The 12,086-nt window shown below is 45.0% G+C and overlaps 1 protein-coding gene across 1 annotated transcript in view; it reads left to right on the top strand.

The window, feature by feature from the left end:
* KDM3B (lysine demethylase 3B) overlaps positions 1 to 12,086 on the top strand; it is a 92,291-nt gene that overhangs the window by 63,374 nt on the left and 16,831 nt on the right. Inside the window, exons 12-15 of the mRNA XM_049785986.1 lie at positions 409 to 516; positions 1,609 to 1,736; positions 3,674 to 3,959; positions 5,638 to 5,894. Of these exons, the coding sequence (XP_049641943.1) occupies positions 409 to 516; positions 1,609 to 1,736; positions 3,674 to 3,959; positions 5,638 to 5,894 (779 nt within the window). The remainder of the gene's footprint in view (positions 1 to 408; positions 517 to 1,608; positions 1,737 to 3,673; positions 3,960 to 5,637; positions 5,895 to 12,086) is intronic.

The following is a 12,086-nucleotide window of genomic DNA, read 5'->3' as shown; positions in this document are numbered from 1 at the left end:
GTACCTTTACTCCTGGCTCAATATGGCATTTAGAATTTGACTCATTGAGCAGGGGGTAAGGGAGGAGGGTCATTGGTGATGGGAATGTTGCACTGGTGAAGGGGGGTGTTCTTTTTATGACTGAAACCAACTGCAATCATGTTTGTAATCATGGTGCTTACATAAAGATATTAAAAATAATAATTTGGGGCCAGAGAGGTGGCACAGGCGGTAGGGCCTTACACGCGCTAATCTAGGATGGACGGCGGTTCAATCTCTCGGCGTTCCATATGGTCCCCCAAGCCAGGAGCGATTTCTGAGCCACATCAGGTGTGGCCAAAAACCAAAAAAAATAAAAAGATTGACTCATTGAGAGGAATAACTCAAGACCCTCTACATAACTGAAATTACTCTTTAATTCTGTTTCAGAGACAGAAGAGATGGGTGATGAAGAGGTTTTCTCCTGGTTGAAGTGTGCAAAGGGACAGTCTCATGAACCAGAAAATCTCATGCCCACACAGATCATCCCTGGCACAGGTAAAGGAATTCTTATTAATTTAGTGGAAGTATCAGAGAGATAGATCAATGAACTAGAGCATAAGCTTTGCATGTAGGGTCTCCAGGCTCAGTTCCAAGCATCATGTCATCTCCTGAGCACTGCTAGAAGCAACCTGAGTGCCAAGCTGGGGTGCCTATTGGGCACAACCATGTGTATCTCACAATAAAAAGAACAAAATAGTTTAATTCGGGGTAGGAGAGATAGTACACGTTGTGCATAGAACATTAAGGCTCAGTGGGTTAAGTTTCATTTAATTTACCAACTGTACAGCCAATGATCTATGTTTTTTGAGTTCCTATTTTATCATCAGTAATGAAGGGGTAAGTACAGTGAGATAGTAGAGGAGCTAAGAGCACTTGTCTTGCATGTGATTGACCCAGGTTTAACCCCTAGCATCATGTATTGTCACCTAAGCACCACCAGGTACCATTCCTGAGCTTGGGGCCAAGTATAGTTCCCAACACTGCTGGGAACACCTTCACCAAAAAAGGGGGAAAAAAAAACCCTTTTTTTTTTTTTTTTTTGGCCATACCTGCTAGTGCTCAGGGCTTATTCCTGCTTTGCATAGAGATCATTCTTGATTGGGCTCATGGAACATATGGGATGGTTGGGGTTTTGTTTTGTTTTGTTTCATTTTGTTTTCTGAGGGTGAAGCTGTTATCTCTGGTTCTAGGAGAGATAGCATAGCAGTTAGGATGTAAGCCTTGCATGTCCCTACGCTAGTTTATCACAAAACCGTATGGCCCCTCCCAGCATCACTGGGAATAGGCTGGCACCAGCCAGAACTGAGTGTCCCCACAATCGCAACCCAAGTGTTGAACCAAGGGAGAGGCTCCAGTTCTCCCAAATATCCCTTGAGAAAATAAAAAAGGCTAATGCCTCATTGAAAGGTAGGCAATAAAGAGGGCCAGAGTGGGCCCTTTTGTTTTACGTGTAGCTGACCCAGATTCTTGTCGGGTATGGCCCAAAAATAGAATCATAATAAAGATTGAGAAAGATGATATAAATAAGATCTTTAGCATAAAACCTGAATGATACAAGTATTATTATGATGTTAATTTTTTTTCTAGCTCTTTACAATATTGGAGACATGGTACATGCTGCCCGTGGCAAGTGGGGCATTAAAGCAAACTGTCCCTGTATTAGTCGGCAAAACAAATCTGTGTTGAGACCTGCTGTCACCAATGGGATGTCACAGGTAAAAAGTTGTAAAGCTCTTTATTATTTAAGTTTTAGGTCACACTTATCAGTGCTCTGGGATTACTGCTGGTTCTGCATTCAGATCACTCTTAGCAGGTCACAGTAGACCATATGGGATGCCAGGAATCGAAACTAGATTGGATGCCTGCAGGGCAAGCACCCTACCCGCTGTACTCTCTCTCCAGCCCTATAAAACTCATGTTTTTAGTATCAGAAAATTTCTGATTTTCACCTGTTCACACAGGAAAGGCTATCAGCAAATGGGATGGGAAAGCTTTTCAACTTTCCTTCTTTCTCTTTTTTGGTAGTACTGGACATGACACGTAGAACTTCACATACGCAAGTCATGTGATGTGACCTCATCTCCAACCCCACCCTGGGAAGCTTTTCTAGAGAGAGCCAAAACAATACTCAGGATAGGAGTAAGGGGCTGGAGAGAAGGTACATGCTAGTACTGTCTACAGTGCAAGCTGCTGGCTCAAGTTCAACCCCTGGCATTCCATATGACCCCCGAGCCCTCCAAAAATGTACCCTGAGTACAGAGCCAGGAGTAACCCCTGACTACCACAGGTGTGGTCCAGAAACAAAAAAACAGGGAGTGAGGAGAGAGGGCAAAAAAGATCAAGAAGACTTAGTCATCTGAGTCTCTGTCTGTGTGTGGTCCTTGTTCTCCATGTTAGGGGAAAGAAAAAAGATTAGCCTGGTGAGTTAGGATCTTTGTATCCTTGAAAGCAGTTCTCAGCAATACTAGAGTCGGTGGCTTTCTCATAGTCCTCTCAGATATGGAAGATATTCTGATTTGATGAACCTTTTTCTTTTTTTTTTTTTCCTTTAGTGCCAGAGCTTGAACCCAGGGCTTCACACATATGAGGAGTCTGCTCTTCCACTGAGCCACTCCCCAGCCTTGATGAATTACTATTTTGATTTTAAAAGAGACCTTAGGAAAAGCACACTCAATTACTTGCTTATATTAGAAGCCCCTTCCAGAAATGTGCTGAACTTGCTAAATTAAAGACAACAGGATTTGGGGCCAGAGTGATAGCACAGTAGGTAGGGTGTTTGCCTTGCACACCGCTGGCCCAGATTTGATCCTTGGCATGCCATATGGTCCCCCAAGCCTGCCAGAAATGATTCCTGAGCACAGAGCCATTAATAACCCCAGAGCACCACTGGACGTATCCCAAAAACTAATAACTAAATGTATTTTGAGGGGTTCTGGGTCATACCTTGTTTTGTTTGTTTTTGGACTACGCTGAGTAGTGGTAGGGGTTTGCTCCTGGCTCAGCACTGAGGGATCACCCCTGGCAGGTCTAGAGAACTATATGAAGTGCTAAGGAACAAACACAGGTAGGTTGTGTGCCAGCCATGCACATTAGCAAAATGCACAGCACTATTTCTTTGACCCCCTTTCTCTCTTTTTTAATTCCTACAGTGCTAGGGACCATGGAATTCCTAGGAATGAACCTGGAGTTCTTCATGCAAATCATGATCTCCCAGCCCTTTGAGCTATCACTCTGAACACTGACTTTTTTGGGGGGACAGAGGCATTCAAGTCTCTGTCCTCAGGGGTGACCTGTGGCAGTGCTCAGGGAACCATAAGTGGTGCTGGATTTGAACCAGCTGCCATTGCTGCTTACAAGCAATGGCATTCCCTCCTGTAGTGTACTATTTCTCCTGTTCTACAAGCAAGTTCTAATCACCAATTTGCCTTTGGAGAAATTGAGCCTTAGCTGTTCTGAACAAAACCGTTCTATTTTCGTGTCTCACTCGCTCTGTTCACAGAATTTATTATCGTTTATTTATATTCTTTTCTACCCCCAAAACAGCCTTCTAGCCATTGTGAATTCAGAGGTATTGTAAGTATAGAATGCATTTCAGATTGCACAGATGTAGTGTGAGAAAGGAATGTAACTGTGTTGGCCTTCTGTGCTTCAGCTTCCCAGCATAAACCCTAGTGCCTCTTCTGGAAATGAAACCACCACCTTCTCAGGCGGAGGAGGAACTGCTGCCGTCACAACTCCAGAGCCCGACCATGTTCCCAAAGCTGACAGCACTGACATCAGACCTGAGGAGCCTCCGAAAGCTGACAGTTCGGCCTCAGCAAATAGCAATAGTGAGCTAAAAGCCATCAGGCCCCCTTGCCCTGATACAACCCCACCCTCCTCTGCCTTGCACTGGTTGGCAGATTTAGCAACACAAAAGGCTAAAGAAGAAACAAAAGGTGAGCTTAATACAAGCCTCTGCCTGGCCCATGGGTGAAACATTTGAGTTATTCTGGGATTCTTCAGATTGACACATCACCATCCTTTATGAAACCTGCCATTTGCTTTGTCTGGCTGATCTCGTAAAATGAGGAAATCTCATCTCTATACTTATAGAAGTAGGGCTTTGTTTCAAAGGCACATAATAACCTGGGATTTTCCTCAGATGTTTTTAGTCAAAATTGGTGCAAGAAGGGGCCGGAGAGATAGCACAGCGGTGTTTGCCTTGCAAGCAGCCGATCCAGGACCTAACGTGGTTGGTTCGAATCCCGGTGTCCCATATTGTCCCCCATGCCTGCCAGGAGCTATTTCTGAGCAGATAGCCAGGAGTAACCCCTGAGCGCTGCTGGGTGTGGCCCAAAAACAAACAAACAAACAAAAAAAATTGTGCAAGACTTTTTTTGGTTTTTGGGTCACATCTGCCTCATTCAAGGGTTATTCCTGGCTCTGCACTCAGAAATTGCTCCTGGCAGGCTCGGGGAACCATATGGAATGCCGGGATTTGAACCACCACCATTCCTCCTGGGTTGGCTATGTGCAAGGCAAATGCCTTACAAGCTGGGCTATCTCTATGGCCCCTTGTGTAAGATTTTTTTTTCCCCCCACCCCTTGGTATAACATTTTTAACATGTTTTTCAGATTATCCAGTTGAGGTCTAGACTTAGTTTTTAGTGGGCACAAGAGTCACCTGGGAAATTGTTAAAATTTGTTAAAGATTCCTGTGCCCCACCAGAACTACTGAGATTTCCTTAGAGAAAGATGAAGAATCTTCGGCCACACCCATTTGATACTCAGGGGTTACTCCTGACTACGCTCTCAGAAATTGCCCCTGGCGTGGAGGGACCATATGGGAGGCGGGGGATCCAGCCACGGTCTTTCTTTGGCTAGCTCTTGCAAGGCAGACACCTTTCCTCTAGCACCACCTCACCAGCCCGAATCTCTTTTTTTTAAGGAGCACTCCAGATGATTCCAATACAAGTGTCCTGAATATCTTAGAAAGTGAGGGATATAGGGACCAGAGCGATGGCGCAGCGGTAGGACATTTACTTTGCAGGCAGCTGACCCAGGACAGACAGTGCTGTTCAATCCCCTGGTGTCTCATATGGTCCCCCAAGCCAGGAGTGATTTCTAAGTGCATAGCCAGGAGTAATCCCTGAGTGTCACCGGGTGTGGCCGAAAAGGAAAAAAAAAAAGGAAAGAAAGAAATGAAAGGGCCCGGAGAGATAGCACAGCAGCGTTTGCCTTGCAAGCAGCCGATCCAGGACCAAAGGTGGTTGGTTCGAATCCCGGTGTCCCATATGGTCCCCCGTGCCTGCCAGGAGCTATTTCTGAGCAAACAGCCAGGAGTAACCCCTGAGCACCGCTGGGTGTGACCAAAAAACCAAAAAAAAAAAAAAGGAAAAAAAAAAGAAAGAAATGAAAGGTACAGAAGATAGATGGGGACAAAAGGAGGTTTGAAATTTAGACCTGAAAAGAAAGCAAGAAGCAGGAAGAAGTTTGGCCCAGTCAAACCATACATTGTTGAAGGCACAGGAGAGGGAAGGATCTTTCTCCCTTCCGATCTGACTAGTTTTAGGGGTCAGTCAGCTGCTGGATTCTTTGTTGTTGCTAACGCTATTCCCACTTATGTTCCTACAGAAGCAGGGTCCCTGAGGTCGGTGCTCAATAAAGAGTCCCATTCACCCTTCGGGCTGGACTCATTCAACTCTGCTGCAAAAGTCTCTCCGTTGACTCCAAAGCTTTTTAACAGTCTGTTACTGGGTCCCACTGCCTCCAACAACAAAACTGAAGGCTCTAGCCTTCGAGATCTCCTTCACTCTGGGCCCGGAAAGCTTCCTCCGACTCCTTTGGACACGGGCATACCCTTCCCCCCAGTCTTCTCAGCATCCTCTGCAGTAAGTCTCCACACTACAGCTCTAGCCTTTTCCATGAGAGAACCATCACTAATAGCTCTGGGTTAGAGGGTACGTGGGTGACTTATGTTCTCTACATTGTCGAGCTAACAAGATCTTCTTGCATCAATATTGTCAATGTTTATAGTTCGTTAGATGGGCGCTTTCTGTGGTTAACAAGTCCATAAAAAGGGAAATATGCATTAACATTTCTTAACTATTTGTAGAAAAGTTATGACATTGATTTTTTTTTTTATGTTCTTGAAGTTACAGATACCTAAAAACACTGTTTGGGGGCCAGTATAGCAGTTAAGGCACTTGCCTTGAATGCTGCCCACTCTGGTTCAAATTCCTAGCACCATATCTGGTCTACTGAACACTGCCATTAGTCTCTCCTGAGCAGAGCCAGGACAAGCCGCTGAGCATTGCTGGGCATCGCTCAAAAGCAAAGCAACACAAAGGTTTTTGTTTTTTTTTTGTTTTTTTGTTTTTTTTATTTAAACACCGTGATTACAAACATGATTATAGTTGTATGATTACAGTCATGTAAAGAGCACCCCCCTTCACCGGTGCAACATTCCCACCACCAATTTCCCAGATCTCCCTCCTCCCCACCCCCTACACCTGTACTCAAGACAGGCTTTCTACTTCCCTCATTCATTCACATTGTTATGATAGTTTTCAGTGTAGTCATCTCTGCAACTGCACTCATCACTCTATGTGATGAGCTGCATGTCCTGAGCTGCACCTACCAGCCCTCATCTCTCTTGTCTCTGAGATACTGTTAAAAATGTCCTTCTGGGCCGGGAAGGTGGCGCTAGAGGTAAGGTGTCTGCCTTACAAGTGCTAGCCAAGGAACGGACCGCGGTTCGATCCCCCGGCGTCCCATATGGTCCCCCCAAGCCAGGGGCGATTTCTGAGCACATAGCCAGGAGTAACCCCTGAGCGTCAAACGGGTGTGGCCCAAAAACCAAAAAAAAAAAAAAAAAAAAAAAAAATGTCCTTCATTTTTCTTAAAGCCCATAGATGAGTGAAACCATTCTGCGTCTTTCTCTCTCCCTCTGACTTACTTCACTCAGCATAATAGATTCCATGTACATCCATGTATAGGAAAATTTCATGACTTCATCTCTCCTGATGGCTGCATAGTATTCCATTGTGTATATGTACCACAGTTTCTTCAGCCACAACACAAAGGTTTTATGGAGGCAGTTTATTAATATTGATTCTAAGTCTCAAACTTAGCATGTCTAAGACCATACTTCTGGTCTTCTGCCCTATAAGCCTCCTCTTTGCTTTCTTCTTGGTCTGTATTATCTTCACTCTTCCATTTGCTTAGCCATTTGGGACCTCTTTTGCTTCTTTTTCCTTTTAAATATGTTGACAGATCTCTTTAATAATCAAATTATATTCATAATTTTCCTGTTTCTCATCCTCTACCTCTTCTGAACTGAGCTTTCTATCTACAATTACTGAAATTTTATAAGACCCCATTCACTAACTTTTCCACTTTATTTTGGGAATGGGGCATACCTGGCAGTTTGTTTTGGACCCACTCCCAGCGATGCTCAGGACATACATAATCCTGACTCTGTGCTCAGGGATCACTCCTGGCAGGCTCAGAGAACTAAATGGGGAACTGAAATTGAAATGGCCATATTCGGGGCCGGAGAGATAGCATGGAGGGAAGGCGTTTGCCTTTCATGCAGGAGGTCATCGATTTGAATCCCGGCGTCCCATATGGTCCCCTTGTGCCTGCCAGGAGCAATTTCTGAGCCTGGAGCCAGGAATGACCCCTGAGCACTGCCGGGTGTGACCCAAAAACCACAGGAAAAAAAAAAAAAAAAAAGAAATGGCCATATTCAAGGCAAGTGCCTTGTAGTATCTCTCCATTCCTACAGATGAGAGAATCTTTTTGTGTATATGTGTGTGTGTTGCTTTTATTTGTTTTGGAGCCACTCCTGGCATTTCGCAGGGTTACTCCTGGCTCTGTACTCAGGAATTATTCCTGGTGGTGCTTGGGGGACCCCATGAGATGCCAGTGTTTGAACCCAGGTCAGCCACATGCAAGGCAAGTACAACCTCATTGTATGATCTCTCTTGCCCAACAACTAAGAGATGCCAAGAATTGGGGCTAAGGAGAAACATTGCAAGATAGGAAATTCCTATTGATACTCTTATACATTCTCTTTATTACCATGTATGCCCTGATTTTATAACACTATTGATAAAGTTACTCCAAGTTACTTATTTAAAGTATTATGTATACCTTAGACATTTGACCAGAAAGTTTTTTAACTCTAAGGCCAGAGACAGTACAGTGGGTAAGGAGAGTCAGCAATAAGCCCTGTGCACTTCCAGTTGTGACCCCCAAACAAATAAAAATAAAAAATTAAATCATTCTCCTTTGGGTTAAGTTCAAGGGGGGCAGTACCCATTGGTGCTCAGACACTGTTTGATGCCAGGGATCAGTGGTTTTAGCCTTTGAGATAGTTTCCTGGCCCATAACTTCACTTTTTGCTAATGTTTTTTTATTCTTCTCTCTTTTTTCTGTTATCAACATTTTTATTTAGTGCATAAAAGAATATAAATACACGGGGCCGGGCGGTGGCGCTAGAGGTAAGGTGCCTGCCTTGCCTGCACTAGCCTTGGATGGACCGCGGTTCGATCCCCGGTGTCCCATATGGTCCCCCAAGCCAGGAGTGACTTCTGAGCGCATAGCCAGGAGTAACCCCTGAGTGTACCGGGTGTGGCCCAAAAACCAAAAAAAAAAGAATATAAATACAAAGTCTTTAATTATCAGGAAAGAATAAGGAAAATAATACATTTTATGAAAAGTATAGATGACAGAATAAAAATCCATTACTTTCATAACTAAATTTTACAAAACAAGTCAATGTGTGTTATTCTTTGAGCTGCTAATAGTGTATAAATACTGCAGCCCTTTCAAAAAATAGGGGTTATTGGCAGGTGACCATTTTTTATATATTGTTCTTAGTTTTTTTTTTGGGGGGGGGGGTTAGTTTGCTTGTTTTGGGTCCACAACTAGTGGCACTCAGAAACTGGGGCCAGAGAGATAGCATGGAGGTAAGGCGTTTGCCTTGGATGCAGAAGGACGGTGGTTCAAATCCCAGCATCCCATGAGTTCCCTGAGCGCTGCCGGTGTGACCCAAACCACCACCACCACCACCACCCCCCAAAAAAAAAAAACTAAAAAAAAAAAAACAGAAATTGCTCCTAGCAGGCTTGAAGGACCATATGGGATCCCGGGGATTGAACCCAGGTTTGTCTCAGGTTGGCAATTTGGGTTGACAACTTTCAAAGCAAATGCCTTACTGCTATGCTATCACTCCGGCCCCATGTTCTTTTTTTTTTGGGGGGGTGAGGGACACACCCGGTTACGCTCAGGGATTACTCCTGGCTATGTGCTCAGAAATTGCTCCTGGCTTGGGGAACCATATGGGATGCTGGGGATTGAACTGAGGTCCATCCTGGGTCAGCTGCATGCAAGACAAACGCCCTACCACTGTGCTATTGCTCTGGCCCTGTGGCCCCATGTTCTTAGTTCTTTTGTGGGGAAGGGGGGTACACCTGGTGGCGCTCAGGGATTACTCCTGGTTCTGCTCTCAGAAATCGCTCCTGCCAGGCACAGGGGGGCTATATGGGATGCTGGGATTCGAACCACTATCCGTCCTGGATCAGCTGCGTGCAAGGCAAATGCCCTACCACTCTGCTATCTCTTCAGCCCATATTCTTAGTTCTTAAATGAAGTTGAGTTTTCTTTAATAATAATCTTTAGGTGGAGGTCGTCTGACAAAATTTCAATAGGAAATCCAACATTTGATTCCAGCTGCAGTCAGTCATTCAGTCTGAACCATAGATTGTATTCTTAGGGATAACTTAAGGTTTTCAGTTTACAACAGGACCAAGTGATGCAGACACTTGTCAGTATTACATTTCTTCCTATATAAACTTTGATTCAATAACTTTTTTTTTGGTTTTTGGGCCACACCCGGCAGTGCTCAGGGGTTACTTCTGGCTGTCTGCTCAGAATTAGCTCCTGGCAGGCACGGGGTACCATATGGGACACCGGGATTCGAACCAACCACCTTTGGTCCTGGGTTGGCTGCTTGCAAGGCAAACGCCGCTGTGCTATCTCTCCGGGCCCCAAAGCACAAATTATTACAGAAGCTGAGCCAATGATAATGATGAGGACAACCTAAGTGAAGAACAGAATATGTGTTGATTAAATAATAAAGAAGGCCCTTAGGATGGAGCCAGATAGAGGAGGTTAGTGGTGATGGAGGCTTTTCTCTGTAGCCCAAGCCACGTGGGTTTCTGCAACCCCAGCCGGCAGGTATCTGGGTTCAGGTAGAGGCGAGTAAATCATCCACAGACAGGTTCCAGGAAATATCATCTTTATTTGCCCTGGCCAACATGTGTGGCTTATCTTATAACCTTTCATGCTGTATATCTATTCAGCCCTGCATTGTACTTGTCTCTCAGCCATCTCTGCTCCTGCTACCTCTCCATGCCAGCAAAATCCCTTTTGCCCCTCAGGCCAAACCTTTTATAATCTCCCCAAGACCCCTCCCAGGAATGGGAGGGTCTTGCAGGTAGTTACACTTAAATCTGGGGTGGAGTCACAAATATGTACTTTTTTTGGGGGGCTCACACCTGGCATTGCTCAGGGGTTACTCCTGGCTGTCTGCTCAGAAATAGCTCCTGGCAGGCACGGGGGACCATATGGGACACCGGGATTCGAACCAACCACCTTTGGTCCTGGATCGGCTGCTTGCAAGGCAAACACCGCTGTGCTAGCCGGGCCCAAATATGTACTTTTTGGGGGGGGAGTCACACCCGGTAAGGCTCAGGGGTTACTCTTGGCTATGCACTCAGAAATTGCTGCTGGCTCGGGGGACTGTATGGGATGCCGGGGATCAAACCCAGGTCCGTCCTGGGTCAGCCACATGCAAGGCAAAATGTTCTACCACTGTGCTATCACTCCAGACCCTCACTAACATTTTATTATATACCATTTCATGAGTTGGGAATAACAGGCAACCTCAAACACATGGGCGCCAATGATCATAGGTTTGGCTTAGGTTCTGCATCTTCAGTGTCAGGATAACCATTTCTGAAAAGTACATGTTCTGTTCTTCAGGGGCCAGAGCGGTAGGGCATTTGCCTTGCACGTGCTTACCTAGAGCAGACTACGGTTTGATCCCCCAGCATCCCATATGGTCCCTGGATTTCACTTTATACAGAGACAACTGCTCCAGCAGCAATCTTTACACTTCATAGCCTCTTTCTTTTGGATTTTGTTTGTTGTTGCTGTTATCATTATTGTGCTCGGAATCAACCCACACACAGTCTTAGCATGTTCAAGGGCAAGGATCTACCATTGAGACAAGTTACTGGCTTAATGTTTTTCACTCAGTTACAGCATTGTATGATCCCAGAAGTCTAGACATAATATGTACACTACAATGTAAAGATAGTATTAGGTTTCTAATCACTTGAGGTAGAGTCTTCATTTTTCTGTCCTTTATGTAAGATATGCACGATAAGATGTTAAGGGACTGACTTTATACCCCCTCCAATTGCAAAACATCTCAGTAACTTTTTTTTCAATCAGGTACTATGATTTACAAAGCTATTCATGATTGAGTTTCAGGCATCTAATGTCTATTTCCGTCCACCAGTGTCCACGGTTTTACACATATACACACGTATATTCTGTCCTGCTTGCTTCTATGTTAGGCACTTCTGAAGGCCGCCTTTCAGATTCTTGATTTCTATTGCCTTTGGCATTTGTTATTCCTCTATCATCCTTATATCATGCGTATGATGTAGATCCAAACACCTCGTCCCTGTTTTTTTTTTTTTTTTTTTGGGTTTTTGGGCCACACCCGGTAACGCTCAGGGGTTACTCCTGGCTATGCACTCAGAAGTTGCTCCTGGCTTGGGGGACCATATGGGACACCGGGGGATCGAACCGCGGTCCGTCCAAGGCTAGCACAGGCAAGGCAGGCACCTTACCTTCAGCGCCACCGCCCGGCCCCTGTCCCTGTTTTTTTTTTTTTTTATTTTTTTTTTTTTTTGTGGTTTTTGGGTCACACCCGGCAGTGCTCAGGGGTTACTCCTGGCTCATGCTCAGAAATTGCTCCTGGCAGGCACGGGGGACCATATGGG

The sequence above is a fragment of the Suncus etruscus genome, chromosome 14, assembly GCF_024139225.1.
Source record: "Suncus etruscus isolate mSunEtr1 chromosome 14, mSunEtr1.pri.cur, whole genome shotgun sequence".
NCBI classification, from domain to species: Eukaryota; Metazoa; Chordata; class Mammalia; order Eulipotyphla; family Soricidae; genus Suncus; species Suncus etruscus.
This window is presented reverse-complemented; position numbering and strand designations above follow the sequence as displayed.